General features: G+C 43.7%; 1 protein-coding gene across 2 annotated transcripts in view; it reads right to left on the bottom strand.

Moving 5' to 3' along the window:
* Nucleotides 1-4072: 4072 nt before the first annotated feature.
* Nucleotides 4073-17616, bottom strand: part of KPNB1 (karyopherin subunit beta 1) — a gene marked incomplete at its 3' end in the record, with an annotated part of 33504 nt that continues 19960 nt past the window's right edge. The window contains exons 13-22 of one of the 2 annotated variants that reach the window (XM_081885586.1): nt 16614-16761; nt 16061-16132; nt 13972-14116; nt 11201-11283; nt 9310-9417; nt 8459-8602; nt 8258-8363; nt 7349-7463; nt 6433-6594; nt 4073-5482 (exon numbers count right to left, since the gene is read on the bottom strand). In XM_081885586.1, the coding sequence (XP_081741712.1) occupies nt 5482; nt 6433-6594; nt 7349-7463; nt 8258-8363; nt 8459-8602; nt 9310-9417; nt 11201-11283; nt 13972-14116; nt 16061-16132; nt 16614-16761 (1084 nt within the window). Of the gene's footprint in view, nt 5483-6428; nt 6595-7348; nt 7464-8257; nt 8364-8458; nt 8603-9309; nt 9418-11200; nt 11284-13971; nt 14117-16060; nt 16133-16613; nt 16762-17616 lie in introns of those variants that run through there. The other variant, XM_081885585.1, reaches the window with a different exon arrangement.

Genomic DNA, 17616 nt, shown 5'->3' with positions numbered 1-17616 from the left:
ATTTTCAGCACCAGCTCTCCACAGACACAATACTGGGTGAATCATATGCCATCTTAGCCTTGTATTGTTTGGAAGTCCTAATGCAGCCCTTTCTGGCGGACCCCTGGTTAACAAGCTAGGGAGTTGTGGTGGTAATTGTATTGATCTTATTACCGAACCCTCAACCCCGGCCTCATTCATCTGCACTATACATTTAATGAAGCAGCATTATGCCACTGGGGACGCGGGTGGCGCTGTGGGTTAAACCAGAGCCTAGGACTTGCTGATCAGAAGGTCGGCAGTTTGAATCCCCACGACAAGGTTAGCTCCTGTTGCTCGGTCCCTGCTCCTGCCCACCTAGCAGTTCGAAAGCACGTCAAAGTGTAAGTAGATAAATAGGTACCGCTCCAGCGGGAAGGTAAGCGGCATTTCCGTGCGCTGCTCTGGTTCGCCGGAAGCGGCTTAGTCATGCTGGCCACATGACCCGGAAGCTGTATGCCGGCTCCCTCGGCTAATAAAGCGAGATGAGCGCCCACAACCACAGAGTCGGTCATGACTGGACCTTTACCTTTACCTATTATGCCACTGGCTTCCCCCAAAGCATTTTGGGAATTGCAGTCAGCTAAGGGTGCCGAGAGTTGCTAGGAGACCCCTATTCCTCTCATAGAGCATATTCACATTCAATCCCCAGGGAATGGGAATTGTACCTCTGAGGTAAATAGGAGCCTCCTAGCAATTCTCAGAACTCTTAAAAAACGACAATATCCAGGGTTGTCGATCATTCTGCCACTGGTCACTGCTGGAGATGCGTGGGCCTGTCTCCAGGTACTGCGGTCATCTGCAATTGATTCCCTCACAGTGGGGTTGATACTGCCAGCCTTGGGGTCATGCTTGCAGATTTGTTGCACTGAGTTGGTCTGCCAACAGGTTTGGTGCCTGAAGCTAAGCTACTGGCCCACCTGGTTCTTTTGCAGTCTACTCTTACTGGCAGTAAGCCTCCATGGTTTCAGGATATTTCACAATTCTACCCAAGACTGACCCTGGGATCTTTTGCACACAGAGCATGTGCTCTACCACTGAGCTACAGTCCAGCCACACTGGTTACGCAGAGGGAGTGGTGCCAACGGTTCTGGTTTGCAATTGTGGAAGCAGCTCAAATCCAATTCCTAAAACCTAGAATATATATAGGCATCATGAAAGCACCCAAGCATATGCAGAGTGTCTTTCCCTCACGATTCGGACCTTGGAAGTCAAACAATCTGTTCCGGAAGTCGGTTCGACTTTCAAAATGTCCGGAAACCGAAGCGTGGCTTCCGATTGGCTGCAGGACGCTCCTGCAGCCAATCGGAAGCCTTGTTGGAAAGTTTGGATTCCAAAAAATGTTCGCAAAATGTAACATTCACTTCTGGGTCTGCGGCGCTCGGGAGCCAAAATGTCTGGATACCAAGGCACGATTGTACTGAGTATCCACACACATACTCCCACCATCTGTGCACACAAGACATTTAGCACAGGCATCTTGTTTGAAACAGGAGCATGGGGTAGCTTGGGTGCAACAAATCAAAGCAGCACATGCCCTGCTCTAGCGCAAAAATTCATGCTTAGAAACAGACATCCAATATGCTAGAGGCGGGAGGAAGTTCTGCAACTGCCTACTCCATTTAGACAAGGGAAACAGTTCCAACAGTAGGAGCTGTATGAACATTTTTTTTACCAATGGCCATTTCATGGCCTTCTGGCCAGTAAAAAAAAGTGTTCTTGGCAGGAGTGATTCAGACACTGAGGCATCTCTCTGCTTGCCAACTGGCGATACGCTTTCATGTATCGGATGCAGTTGGCTCTTATCTAGGAAAGCTTAGGCCAGAAGAAACTTTTAAATGTGCCGAAAAATTGCTGCAACAGACTAAATGGCTGTCCCTCTAGAAAATGAGATGTTAAAAGATTGGTCCAATGCCCTCAGGTTTTCTCAGAATGAACACACATTCATGGAAATATGAAAGTGTGGTGTGATAAGCTTCCTGAATGCGCTTGTTGATCACTAAGGGATCCTGCGCTACTGCAAAGACCTTAAGTAAAGGGGGCTGCGTTCTGTGAGACTTTGAAGAGTTGCTCTAACTTTCACTGAAGGTTTTTCCAATATAATTGGCGCAGGCCCTGCCCACACTAGAAATCCACAGAAATTTGTCAATAATTGGAAAGCACACTTGCAACAAACTCTTTATTTTTATGTAGGAAGATCCCTAAACCTCGTCCACAAAAAGAGACTGCAAACCTGCAGCTAAATTCTGCTAAGTGAGCAAATCCGAAGCATTCATCCCAGGAACACTTGTTAGTTATTTCATGCTAATTTTAACGAGGAATTCAACAAGTTATTGCTCACCGCTCTGGCAACTAGGACACAAATGCTTGGAATAAAAGAGGAGGCTGGATTTCATTTCCAGTTGCTACACTAAACATTAATGCAGCAGACATACTGTACACAAGGAAGTCTTCTGCAGACACTCAGAAATAAGACTTGCCTTTAAGGCCCTTTAAAAAGTGTGTTATGTGTTGCAAACAACATACTCATGTATATCCCAGAAGCTCGAGAATGATTTGTACTACCTATGAATCAGACGCAGTCCACAAGCTCACCTCAACCTCAGAGCACCTGCCAGACTACGATCCATGGTTGATGGACTGTGTTCAGCTCGGAAAGTCGTGAGGCAGGAAGGCCTGTTCCAATATGAACCAGAACCACACACACATTTCCCCTAAAATAGCTGCATCTATAGGAAGCGGTTGCCTCCAGGCTGGCTGTGCAGTCAGGAAACAACACTTTGACGAACATGCCTCTTTGTATCGCTGACTGCATTTCCAGCTACGCAGCATTTCCTCTTCTCCACACCCAAAGTCACACAGTAATTTCTATTTTACTTAAGGCAGAGCTGGTGAGCAGCTGAAATCCGCAGCCTCTCAGATGCATTCCATTAATAATAAGGCACGCATAAGCCTCCAAATATTTTATAGTCTTTCCCCCAAAGTGAGGAGGAATCAAAGGGGCAAGCATGCTTTAAGTAGCTTGCACAGAATATGCAGAAGAGTAAAGAATGGAAATAGAAATTATCGGTTTCTAGCATGTATGGGATTCTTCCTCCCCACCCCCAAGCCTAGCTCAGAAGAAAGGTTTTCTTTAAAACAGAGCCTGGTTGTAGCTCCAGCCTCTGCCGTTTTAAACACTGAAGGGCAGGGAAACACTGAAGACAGAGAAAAAAAGTAAGACACACTTTTTTTGGTTTCCACTACTAACTCAGTGTACTTTATTTACCTGCAGCCTACAGCTGAACAGCCAACACTGGACAGAGTTCAGTAGCACTGAGGAATGATCAGATCTCCCCTTCACACACCCATCTCCCCAAATTCAGGAATGGCTTTCGTTTCGTGGGTGTCTCCCAAAGGAAAAAAGGCATTAAGATAAGGTGGACCCAGGTTTGTCAAAAGCCCATCTTTCAGACTCACGCTGGAGCTTCCTGCTTAGTCATCACCTGGTCTCTTTTTGTACACTGGTTCGAGAAGTCAGCAGTGGGGGCTGCAATTCTGAACCTGGCACTGGAAGGCACGCGTCAGATACCCTGTACAAGAAACTGGCATGCTTGCTTTCCATTGAGGATGGGCAACTGAAGAGGATCCCAGGACGAGCCTGGGGAAGTGTGGAGCCGGAGAAGGGATGGGAGTGGATGAGGAAGGGTATTTTTTTGTTTTGTAAAAAAGAAATGCTTCTTGCAAGGCATTAGATTTCCTGACAAGGCAAGCTTAAAAAGCACCCATCTTTTAAAAGCCCCTAAGCATCAATAGCTGCATAGTTAGAAGCAGGTGTGTCTTATCCCCCCTTCAACCTTTGTCTAGGAATCCTAAACAGCTATAGAACAGCTGCCTCTCCCCCTTCCTTTTAAGAAATTGTTTTAAATGTTATAGAACTATAGAATTTAAACTGGTACACCTAGAACATAGCTGCCCATATCTGAACTGCTCTCTTTTGTAAAAAAAAATAATGAAGTAACATGGATCTCCTGTTTACTGGAAAGACCAATAGAAAAAAAAAGTAGTACTGGGGGAATGTTTGACACCATTTTATTAATCTTTAACTGCAGTGGAAAAATATAACCTTTTACAAGTGCCATCCTGTGTAAGCTCAAGTCAGTATATATATATTTATATAAATTTTTCCTTTTTGAAGTGCAGCAAGACTAATACCATATTCAGAATCAAATAAAGAGAACCAATAGGCCAAGAGGTTTCCAAATCGTACTTTTATCTTTTTGCTTTGTTTGAACATTTGAATTTCATCCTCATTTTTTGCAATCCAAAATATTTCCTGAAGGTTTCTTTTTCTCATTTGGACTTTTGTTTCCTTTTTTTTTTAACTCTTTGGCACAGTTGTGTGTGGTTCGGGCTACTTTGTTCACGCCAAGAGAGGGGCTGTGTCCCTTTGGGTTTTTGTCGTTGCCAATTTTTTTTTAGCATAGTTGTTTTGTTTTAAAGCCTTGCATCCCATTTGGAGAATTGGATCCTAATCTCTCTACTAATACGTGAGAGCTTTTTTTTTTCTGGACACCCTCCCCGCCTCCCCCCACCCTGCCCCCTTGGTTTCTACATTCACAGTTGAACAAAATTAAGGAAGGAAAGGCGCTTTTTAATGAAACAAGATCGTGAAAAAGTGTCACGACGGGAGCTTTGAACATCCCACCAGCGTTTCTCTAAAGAAGCCCTATTACGGAGCAACTTCTCTTCCCCCCCTCCCCCCTTAAACTCTTACTCTTCTGCTGCTTCAAGTAGACTGAACTTTGTTAGTTTTATGAAATGCAACTGCTAACCTCTTCAGTATTTCTCTTATTTTTTTGGGAAAGATTAACTGCAATGACTTAAAAGTTGAGAATGTAGATATCGCCTCATTCACGCACACTCACTCTTGAAAGAAAATCCTTCACCCGTCCCGTTTCTCTCGTGCTCTCTCGTGCACTGACAAGTGGCCAAAAACTCCCCTCCCGAAAGGTGAGTTGGGGTTCCCACTGCCTCCTCTTTCCAGCAACGAAAGCCAGACCTTATTATATGAGCACTCGGAATTGATCCTGAAACTAGCTTTCCTCTCTCTCTCTCTCTTTCTCTCCAGACTAATTCATCTCCCTCTTCACTGGCGACAAGACACAGAAGTTAGTCCTTTGTCTCTTGTCAGAAGAGACCGCATTGAAGTATGGAAACCAATCATTTTCCACTTCCTGGAGGCAAGCGATGACAAGGTTTCGTTGCTACGCAAGTCAGTGATTAGCTCCATTAACAGCGCTGCTGCCGTTTGCCGTGGCTGGATTTTCACCGTGGTGTGTTTTAAGCCTCTCACTCACTCATCCTCTCATTCCCAAACACTCAGCATCCGTGCACACTCCTCACTTCCGGGTTGGGTTTGTTTTCTCAATAGATTGGAGATTATCCAGTGGGGGTCTCAGGTGTCATCCCAATGGTAACAGATCTGTAAGAGAAGGGATATTGTGAGCTGGAAAAGGCCACTCAAATTCTGGAATGTTTTGTAAGCTTCGCGCTCAGATTATGCTGGTCTGCACCACTGCTTCATGTAAACTGGGAGTGGATGGGGAGGGAATCAGTAGGAGGAAGGAGGGCAGGACATAAATTTAATAAAAAATTAAGTAGTGGAAGAAAAGCTATCTTTCAACTTTCTAATTTCATTGATCTTCTTATTGAGAAACCCCTGATAGGTTTCTAATGACTTCTAGGGTTTTCAAAACACAGTTTGAAAGCTCCCAAGTTCACACATATAGAGGTTTAAACTAAGGACGTGTAGCATATGACATGCTGCACTATAGCACACAACTTCCACTTCCACTAAGCTATTCAATCTACAGTACTGTATGCCCAGAACCAAGAGACTCCATAAAAAGGTAAAGGACCCCGTCCAATCCCAAATGACTCTGGGGTTGCAGCGCTCATCTCGCTTTACTGGGAACAGATGTTTGTCTGCATACAGTTTTTCCAGGTCATGTGGCCAGCATGGCTAAGCTGCTTTTGGCGAAACCAGAGCAGCGCACGGAAACGCCGTTTACCTTCTCGCCAGAGCAGTACCTATTTATCTACTTGCACTTTGACGTGCTTTTCAACTGCTAGGTTAGCAGGAGCTGGGACCATGCAACGGGAGCTCACCCCGTCACGGGGATTCGAACCGCTGACCTTCCGAGTCCTAGGCTGAATTACCATCTGAATTACTAAAGTTTGATCATTTTCCACAATTCATTCTGATGGGCTTCCAGGCTGACAGAATTTTTCAGCAAGTGGTGGAAAAACACCAGATGAAAGAAACTGATCTTTACTGAAGGCTTAAAGTCCTAAGGCCGACATTAGTCCCTGCATCTCTAACAAAAACTATGTAGGTGAAGCTGCTTTGAGGAACAGAAATAGCTTCTTTACCAAGCTTGATTCTTCAGTTTTCTCAGCTCTTTAGTGGCCCAGGTAGCAAGCGTTTTTGTTTTGTTCGTCTTTGATCTCCTTCCTTCAGTTAGCAGTTCGTGTATCATGGGCCTAGCTTCTACCAACTTGAGGACATCTTTCCCAAATGCTGTGCACAAATCCCTATGGGAAACAAACAAGGGTACAAATAGAAATCTCTTTATTAATGTGCAAGCTGAATGAGGCTCCTCCTAGCTTTTATCTCAAGTTACCTGCCATTTTTGAGTTTATAACTTTCTGTTCCACAGAGAAAAGGGGAGAGAGCACACATATGGAGTGCTATGGACAGGCCCTTGCTACAGTTACCCAGAACTATGAAATAACCTCCCTGTAGAAGTATGACAATTTAAGCATGGCCAAGCTCAACTTTTGGAGACTTAGGGTTGTTGCTGCAGATATTGCTGCTTTTCTGCTGGGGTTTCAGTGTTGCTGTTTTTTAAGAAGTCTTTGCTTATTTATGTTCTTATACTATTGTTAAGCCAACTCAAGTATAGCTATGAGTCAGAATATCACTGAAGGACAACATCACTCTAGCAAGGTACCACAACCACCAGTTTGGCTCAGACGGCTGATGTCTAAAGACTGTCTTTGCAAAATGAGTTCACATTCAGTGAACTGGTCATCCTATTCCACATCAATTGCAAATTTAAATGTGTGCTTACAAACTACCCATACTTACTGTAAAGTCCCTTAACGCTGCACCATGTAAAACCTAAGCCAACGCTTGTGAAAGTCTATTTTGGTGGTGGAGGCTCCATGCTTAAAATACCTCATTTTGCCTTTATGGTAAATGTGATTCACAAAGGGCGCCTGAGGTTCAGTGTGGTACTTCCAAATCCCCCACTTCCCAAAGCACAAATAAGTTGTTGGCATTTACCCTATGAGTCCAGTCGCGCAGGCTACAACCCCATCAGTGTGATCTTCATCTGTGGCAATATGGTCAATGAACGACAAGATGAATTCTACTCTGGGCTGCACCAGCATCACATCCGCTGAAAAGAAAGCAGCATTTAGTTTTACTGGCTGGCTGCACAGCTATGTTCTGCTTGCTGATATTTAAACTTTTCTTTAAGCACCCAGATCCACCACAGACAACCTATGGTTCAAATGAAACCCACAATACTCTCCCCTCCCCAGCACACACACACACACACCCCACACACCTCACTCAAGACTGCTGACTCCAAGAACAATATTTCTTTTAAGTGACTACACACACACCATGTTAAGTAGCGAGCACACACATGGTGAGCATCCAAGTTTGCTGCTATTTCGGTCAACATGGAGTAGCCTTTCTTCTTGAAAACTGACACAGGTGTAATTATATTGCAGCCACAGAACATAGCAGTCAATGGTCCCAGAGCACAGCAAGTAGGAGACACAGGTGAGTGACCCAAGGCAACAGATCTCAGGGTGGGATTGCCTCTTCTGCAGCCCTTCATTGTGTAATTTTTAAGACTAACGGCTTTGTAAGAATAATGGAACGTAACCCTTTTAAGACACAAGGTGATGAGAAACTAGCCCAAAGGTCATTTGCTGACTCTGTCCAACTTTCAGATCTCCTGGTCAGCTTTTCCATTCACAAAAACATATTCAGCAGCCTACTCACAGGTGTGGCAATTAAGACAATATACTACAACTCCTCTGAGAGCCCTTGAGATAAGAACAAGGCAATTTAGAGATTTGGACAGAGTGTCTTCTCACCCACATTACACTTCACAAGAGCCACGTGCAAGTTGGTTAAATTAAAGATGTTGAAATTGTTCGCCCAACTTTAAATACTCACGATGCACATTCTCTTGATCTCCTTTCAGCCCTTGGATGATTCCTGTGTAGGCTTCAAGACAGCCCTCTCGCAGTTCATTCAGGTAATCCACCATGTCATAGTCAGACTAAGGCAAAAAAAAGCACAGCAGCAATCAGTCTGGGCTGGTTATGACAGTGCAACACATCTGCACAGCAGCCCAGGTATCCAGGCAGGCCTTACCTTATCAACTTGGGCTTGAGAAGCCTGTTGTAGGGTATTCAGTACAACTTCTAAGTATTTCTTAAATTCCCCTCCAATTGCAAGAACAATGTCACCAAACACCGAGAGAATCTGGGGCTTCACAGATCGATGCACATTTTCATTCTGTAAGGACAAGGAGCTATTTTATTCATGGTATGAGTGAAAACCTTGAGCAAATATATTAAGTGTGAAAACATTTTGCATCTCTATTATACTCTATCCTGAAAGTACTGAAAGCTTATTCCAGCCTTAACCAAGCAACCTAGGTAAGATTGTTTGTATGTTTACTCAGAAATAAGTTGAGGTTCAATGGGACTAAGCCCCCCCCCCGAAAGATTGTGATCCTGAGCTGCAGGAGAGGCAGATTTATTTATTTTTAATTTACCAAGCTGCATTAACTTTTGTGAAAAGATAAAAAGACCCAGGTGTTACACAAGCTTTATTCATGCTTCTTGCCCTTTGCCTTTCCAGTTTTGGCAAAGTAGGTACAATATTCCCAGTCACTGTAGAAATATCCATCGCTGGATTAGAGTCTTCTTTTGCAATGGTGACTTTTGACCCTCACAGTATGTAAGCATCGGGATGGGAGAGGAAGAATAAAACTCCATGAGCACACTGAGATCAATCAAGAAAACTCGTGCAAGACAAAAGCTTCTTGCCTAGAAGTGTCTCTTTTGCCCAAAAACCTAGCCAGCATAGCTACTTAATGTTTACACCTGTTAGTCTTCCAGCATATTAGGGATTTCTATTTAGAAGCCTTTCCCCCCTCATCTCTAGATCGTTTCTGCCAGCCTCCTTGTTCAAACAGCTAACTAGGAGGAGGCACTCACCCCCAAGTTTTCTAAAAGCAGCTGCATAACTTCGTCACAAAAAGGCAGGATGTTGGACTGCAGAGCCCGGCACAAGTCACCCACAAGGCCCACTGCAGCCAAACAGACCTGTGGAGAGAAGAGAAAGGCATTACACCCACCCAATCCGTGAGTCACTTTCGCCCCCCTCTAGTGCTGATCATTATACCCGTGCCCTATTAAAAAGGCTAAATAAAGCCAGCAAGGCAGGCAACGGCTCAAGGGTGACGCGTCTGGAAGAGTCATAGCTTTTGCTAACTGTTTTATGCAGTTACAAGGAGCAGGAAGGAGGCAAGCTGGTTTGCTGGCTGGGAAAGCAGCAATACTTAGGAATCAGTTTGTAGTGCCAAATACTTGCTAGGAGCAATGCCCTTCCCTGAACTCTCAACACCAAACTGAATTACTAGTGAGCTACATTCATCTATCAAATAAACCCTCTAATCAAATCAGTTTCCAATTCACCATATCCCGCCCCTTTTCCCTAGCCTAGCAAATATTTCCAGGACTTTGGAACTCGATGCCCTTACACAGTGCTCTACGAATCCAGCAACTTCTAAGCAGATATCTCCGTTTGCAGTACCCTATGCTGAATTTTAAACCATATTTGTATGGTTTATGCTTAAGCTAATTTATCCTTAAGCTTTCAATCTGGACATGCAGCGCTATGGGGGCTCTCAGGAATGCACCTCCTATCCAGTAGCTGTGGATGTTGTAGGGGGTTCTGCAATATCAGGGTCCCTTTCTGTGTTCATTCTCTAAACATGGTCCCTGAAAACTATCCAAAGTTTTCCTGGCATATTCCAATTTAGTTTTAATTTAGAGTATTTTCATGGAAATGTAGGATTCAGACAAGCTGATGATTATGATGATCTGTGTGTGGCTTTATATTATTGTTACAGATCTAAATTGGGGGGGTGTCTTTTCGTCCTCCCTAGTAACACAGAGGTTGTTGGACTACGGCTCCCATCAGCCCTCACCAGTACCCATTCTGGCTGGGGAATACAGGGCCTTGTCATCTAGCCCTGTCTGGAGGGCCACAGGATATCCACCTGCTGTGGCACTATAATCAAGTGTCTTTGCCTGCCCACCACACTACCAATAATTCTGCACCTTTGCTAATCCAGGGTTTGATTTCAAAGTAAGTGTGCTCCTATGGCATGCACTTTTTGACTTGGACTAATAAGTTGATATCATGTAGCAGGACTGTGCTCCTGATGAGAAGCTGTTGCTTTCTATGGAGGTTGATTCCTCTTCTGAGCTTTAGCACTATTTAAAATGCACAGAAGCCCATAGAATCTTTTCACCAAATTATACCCTGGGGCCCTCTAGAGCATTGGTGAGGAGCTGCACATAATTGACAGTAGGATTTCAAGGCAACTGGAATCAGCAAGGAAGAGCAATTGGGAAAGAGACAAAGTACCTTTCAGGTTTCTATAGCCTCAGGATTATATTGTTAAAACAAGCAACCTGTTCAGGTAACATCCGTTTATTGTTCTGATCAGTAACTGTTTGTTCACCTCTTCCATGCAACTGAAATTACTGCCTGAACTTCTTGCTGATCTAAACAATGCTACCTAGATGCTACTGAGTAAAACATCTCAGCTCCACACATTTCATTCCCTCTTGCTCTCTAAAAGTAACTTCCCACCACACTCTTATTGGAGTAAGCAGGTTTTCTGAAGTCTAATTGTGGCATGGGGTACAGGGGGAGACTGAGCAACAAATAAGTTTCCAAATGAGGCAACATCTGACCTTTGGGCTGGTGGCTCCCCACCTCCTTTCCTTGGGCAGCCTATGTGTTCCAAATCTCACACCACACAGGCCAACTAAACCCAAGAAAACCAAAATGTTCTGTGAGTGACCAGAGTCTTACCTGGTATTCAGCGTAGTTCTTCAACCCAATGCTCAGGAAAGGTTTGAAGGCATCCATGTACTTGAGAAATTCTCCTCCCAAAACTATGGAGAAGGTGGGGGAGACAAGAAACAGTTAGGGCATCTAAAATTAAGGCCCTGAAGACCACAATCTCCACGTTTGCCCTCTACATGTTGCTAGACTACAGCTCCCATCATCCCTGACCATTGGCCATGTTTGATGGGAATGATGAGAACCAAATCCAACAGCATCTGTGAGCCCCAGGCTCCCAACCTCTAATATACTGAATCCATGTGTCAATAACATATTGTTGTTAATGATACAGAGAATTGAGGCTACTTTGATATTGCATCTATACTTATCTGGATGGCATATCTACTTTTACAGTAGTAAGAATCTGCTGGTCTAAAAAGCGCCCCATAAGACCTCCCCTCCACCCAGTCCTCCTCCTCTCTTCCGACAAGAGAACCAAGGATGAGAACGGATTTCAAGGTCACACCGAGGCTTGCTGCAGATGGCAAGCACACTGCCCAATCCTAAGATGGTGAGGAAACTGGGAGTCAGCGCGTCATAGGCTTGTGTGCTTCTCCGCCTGGGCACATGGTCATTCCACCATCCCTTTGCATCTCAGAAACAACTGTGCTGAGCATTACATCCAAAACACAGTTGGAAACTGCTCTGGTGCCAGCTGTGTGAACACAAGTGTCAAGGGAGCCTTCAAGACATAACTAGTTTCCAAACAAAAAGGAGGGCATGGAAAAAGAGGCCCCTGCTAGTCCAAAGGCTGTGTTAGTGCCCCAAGCTAAGTGAGATTTGAACCCAGGTGTTTTATACCCAGAACCCACATCTAATCCACCTAGGTTTCTTATTTATGCGTACACTATTTCTTGTTCTTTTTCAGCCATCTCCAAAAGACAAACGAACAGCCATAGCAACAATGCTCTTTCTTTTTAAAAAATGTGGTATGAAAGGCACACAAAAAGACGATCAACTGTTGCAGTCTAAACTTTAGGATGAATCATTTCTCATCTACTATGTGGTTATTAGAAGCGTCAGAAGGAAGAGGAGGAAAGGTGGTGAGGGCTCACTGTGATCCACTCAATACTTTTATTTTTCCATGGAAATTTTTCTACCTAGTTAATGCAGGTGCTGGAGAATGGCAGGTTGTGGGGCTGGGTGCCAAGATGCCATGGGCCACATCCTGTCTACAGGTCAGAGATTTCTCACTTTTGATATATAGGCATGGGGGGGGGGGAGTCTCCAGAAAACTAACATAACTGGATCTACTCTTCAGTATGCAACAAATCAAGCAACAGAAAGCTACTCAATGATAGAATAAAAGTTGGGCATTACAGATACCAACCTCCTCTGAAACAAATTCCTTATTCATCTCAAACTAGTTTAAAGCCATTACTTCACTTTGACAGTGTGCATCAAAATGCTATCCTGCTCTTCAGGTTATCAGGGTGGCATAACCACTGGAAAAAGCTTTCTGAACAAGTAACTATCTAATAAAACTCCCCACACCTCAAACAGTGATATGGCAATTGTACGCATGTCTGCTCAGAAGCCAATCTCACAGTATTCAATTGAACTTACTCCCAGGCAGTTGTGTACAGCATAGCAGCTTTAGCTATTTGTTTACATAGGAGTATCCCTTATAAGCATTGTTAGCATGGGGGCAAGGAGCTTTAAGAAATACACAACGTTATGTATTAAATTAAATGGCGGGTCTTGTTTTTTCTTTAGTCATCACTGCTGTGTGCAATTTGTTGTTAGCCATGTGAATAGAAAAATAAAATACAAGTCAAGATAGAGGTCTGCCTCTCTCCGTAAGGAATATGTGAAGCCATAAAAGGTAGCTCCCAACAGAGGACAAAAAAAAAGCTGATGAAAACTTAGCAGCATGTGGAAGGTGATAAAACTCGTGTTTGACCTCGTTTCTAAAATTCCAAGGCACCTCCAAAGCTCAGAATGGCTGCAAATGAGCTACACAGGCTTCCTCAGATACAGAAGAAAGGTGGAAGGCTCATACCTGCGATGGAAGTGGAGTTGAGGTCCTCCAAAGTAGCAAAAACTCACTTTGCTTTCAAGCAGCTCTGAAGTCTAGCCCGGTCAGAGATGAGACCCTGCAGTCCCCATCTCTGCAGAAGGGAAGCATGGGCAGCAGCCACAAACTCTGGCTGGCTGCCAAGTGAGGCCCTAAAACTAAGTCCTATTATGCAATTACTATATACTAAAGCAGCAGGCAAACCTGACTGCGCCACCCCAGGAGTCACTAAAAGGTGAATGTTTTGCTTAATCGCTTCCTGAAAGAACCATTTTACCCCCTCCCTACAAGTTCTATTCTGCCTTAACAGAAATCCCACGCTCCACATCCATCCTTTCATATGGTCCTCATTCTCATCAGAAGTTTACCTTTTCCAAGCAAACACTTCCTTCTCTTGATAAAAGATGGTCTAGGCAGGAAAGAAGTTCCACAACACCAGGCTATTGACTACTACAGCCTGATGGTCCAGGCAGCAATCCAACCAATTAAAGTACCACTGATTCCTGGTACAACCTCCAGCAGTTCTCTCCATGGCTCCCCCATCCTCCACTTTCCTACCCCAAATAGAGCGAGAAATGCCAGGCGTGAGATTGGGTTTTGGAGCATTACATCCGCATTCTGAGAGCTTCATGGCCATTGAACATGCACCTGCAGACCTTGGTTTATATACTGAAGAATTATTCCCTCCAAAGACGCCCCCTGAACAGAATAAAGCACTGACCTTCTACCAAGGTGCTGACAGCCATGAGGGCATCTTCTTGGACACCTCCTGACCCTGCTGTGCTTTGGAACATCCTCAAGAGAGATGCCATCACCACATCTGAGATCTGCAAAGCATCTTGGTGCTGCACTTTGCGAAGGACATTCTGGGGTTTTGGTGAGAAAAGGAGAACTTAGACAGAGGCTCTCAGATCAGATTTTCTCCCCAGATGTCAGCCCCCCCTCCAATCCTATATACACCCCCCACACCCAGAGGTGAACAGCCATGAACTCTGCAGATTGAGTTTATCTATGTGTAAAAATATATATTAAAAAATATAAATTCAATTTATATACCACTCTCTATCTGAAGATTTCAAGGTAGTGTTCAGCATTAAAAACATGTTTTACATAGCATAACAATAAAATACAATAAAACAATCGCAGAAAAATTCATAACAACAGTCCCCCCCCCATCCCATTTAAAAGACCACAGATTGTTTAACGGATGAAGGCCTGGGTTAAGTGGGATGCTTTTGCTTGGCACCTAAAGACATGCAATGATGGAACCAGGTGAGCCACTCTGGGGAGAGCATTCCACAAATGGGGAGCCACCACAGAAAAGGCATGTAATGAAGAGGATCCAGTATCCAGAGTTTTCAAACTGGTACTTTACTGTTCCTTCACTGCAGAGGCTTTCTCTGGACAATTCACTAGGAGTAGGTCCTGGCTGATGGTACAGTGGGCAAGGGATCTCGGGTATAACATTCAAATGGAAGACTGGGAAAAGCTTTGGAGAGTGAACATAAAATTTACGGCCTGTATGCTACTTAAGGAAAACGTGATGAAGATGCAATACAGGTGGTATATGACACCCGTGAAACTGGCCAAAATGTATAGGGCAGATAACAAATGCTGGAAGTGCAAACAAAAGGAAGGGACATTTTACCATCTATGGTGGGAATGCAAGAAAGTTAAAAGTTTCTGGGAGGAAGTTTACAATGAACTGAAAAAGATGTTAGGCTACACCTTTGTTAAAAAACCAGAAGCTTTCTTATTATGTATTATGGGAAAGGACATCAGGAGAAAGGACTATAAACTCTTCCAGTACGCGGTTACGGCTGCCAGAATTGTGTTAGCTCAGAGATGGAAGCAGGAAGAAACTCCAACGGTGGTAGAGTGGAGAGCAAAATTAATAGAATACGCCGAGCTGGACAAACTAACAGGAAAAATAAGATATTTAAAAGACCAAAATTTTATTGAAGACTGGGGGAAATTCGTGGGTTATCTGGAGAACAAATGTTTTGTAAGTACAACGTTAGTGGGATTTAAAGAGGCTTTGTAAAGAACTAACAGGTATTGTTTAATTGAAATAATGTAAAAAAGGAGGTACGAATGGCAATACGAAAGGACGGGATGCGTTGCTAAGTTCCAAACACGAATGAATGTCAACATCGCTGAAGGAAGTCCAAAATGATTAAGAAATGTCGAAATTCGAGTACTATGTATATATAACTGACTTAATAAATAAAATTTAAAATGCAAAAAAAAAAAAAAGAGTAGGTCCTGGCTGGCTTATATCTGACCTTAAAATACAACTCTGCAGCAGGAAGAATGATGGGAAATGTGCTAGCATTAATAGGTCGCCCCTATTGTGGTACCCTCTAGATGTTGCTGGACTCCAACTCCCAACAACCCCAGCAATCTGGCCAATGGTGAGGATGATGGAAATTGTAGTCCATAAAAATCTGTAAGGCACCATGTCAGCTACCTCAGTGCCCTCCGGTATTAATCTTCTACTGCCTCACCATCCTTCCTTAAGACACCCTTTCAATTAAGTGATGAGCTGATATTTGGACAAGGGGCACCTCCCCCAAAAGAAACATACTGTGTTCCATACCCCCTGTTAAGATATTTCTAGGCAGCCTTCTTATTCACAACTTCAAAAGAAAAGAAAAAATCTCACGTTTGAGTTACAGAAGTATTCCTGGAGACACTTGTGAAAAATCCCAACTCGTATCTGTTTTCCCTTGATCTCTCCTCACTAGCCCTCACGCTAAGTACTTTTGTATGTCCTCACGCTGCATATAAATTTAAGAACAAGTTTTTACCTGTAAAGTGGCACACAGCAAAGACTGCAGATCATTGAACTGGATTCTATCAGACGTGCTCTGGATATGGGACTGAAAAGAAGACATATATCCAGATATCATAATTAGGAATAGCACAGTGCATCAATAATTGTATAACCAGAACAAACTCTGGTCTCTTATGATTATGTTAGGTGAAAGCCTATGTTTACATGCCAATACTGTGATTAGAGGGAGATAAACACATTTAAATCAGGGAAAAATAACCTGAATCAACCAATCATTTATTTGCATGCTGCCTTTCCAAAGTTAAAAGAATTCTCAAGGCAGCTTACAAAATATGTACACTTTGAAATCCCACTGCAGGTAGCAAGTGGCTCTTATATTCCAGTCTTTGTACATACTAAGCCCCCTCCCCCAAAATTGATAGGTGAACTTTGCAGGAAATGATAGAAAGCATGTAAGAAGACACAAAGAACTACCTCCACTATCACTGCAAAGTTATATTACTACTCCATTCGGCACTACTCATCTGTTGGGGCACACATCAACACTTTTTTGCCATCCAGCTAACCTCCATTTGGAGCACTTGCTGTAGCCGTTCCATAATGACTAAAGTTGTCTTCTGAACAGCAGGGTAACAGTCCTTGGCACTGTTTTTCACTATTTCCATCAGAGCTTCATAAGCAGCACTCCTTAGGTTATTCTGGTGTCCATCAGGCCTGAAGTAGAAAGAAAAAGATTGCTTTTAGCCACCTAGAGAACACAATTCAAGTTAAATGCTAACCATCATGGCATGATTTAACTTTTGTCCACCTCTCTACCGGCATAACTGAAATGTGGATAGCAACACCATTAAAGGCAGATCAAACTGAAAGAAATGGGAAGAGCCAAGCAGGCAACAAATGTGGTTAATTGGGCAGTCTGGCCGTGCTCAATCTTTCCTTTGCCATAAGGGTCTTTTAGGGAAAAGGGGCACTTCTTGTTGGCACAGGTACCACTGCCAGGCAGGGGTGGCCAGAGTGCTTTTATCCTCACGTCTACAATTCCACTATTTCAGAAAGTCTGCTCCACTTACCTGTGGGGAGGAGTTGCAGTGGAGTGCATAGCCACCCCCTCTCCTCCGGGGGACGAAGTCCCGTGTTGCCTGGGGGATCCTGGCCACATCATCGCCAGCCAGCCAATCTGGTGGCTGGGGGGGGGGGGCCATGGCCGGGAACATTTAAGCAGTCAACTCAGCCAATTATTTTTTGAAGTATAAAGCATGATCATAGCTCAATCCAGAAATAGGCTGAAAGCCCATAAAGTACTTTCAGGTTGCAGGGTGTGATGAGAGTGGCAGTCCAAAAACATATGGAGGGCACAAAGTTGGCAAAAACTGCTGTACATTTCATAAATGGGCAAGACAAGGTATTTTAAAAGACCATATTAAGGGGTAGATATGCACAAGATCTCAGGTTGGCATACAATGAAAGGTTGCCAAGTCTGAGACAGCGCACAGCCAGCTAACCAAATGCTTTAACTTGCTTAAGTTTATATGATTTTGCAATCCAATTTTGCTCTAGTACTTAAGAGAA

This window comes from Podarcis melisellensis, assembly GCF_964234715.1.
Source record: "Podarcis melisellensis genome assembly, chromosome: 13".
In the NCBI taxonomy this organism is placed as follows: Eukaryota; Metazoa; Chordata; class Lepidosauria; order Squamata; family Lacertidae; genus Podarcis; species Podarcis melisellensis.
The sequence above is the reverse complement of the archived record's forward strand: the minus strand, read 5'-3'. Positions and strand labels throughout refer to the sequence as shown.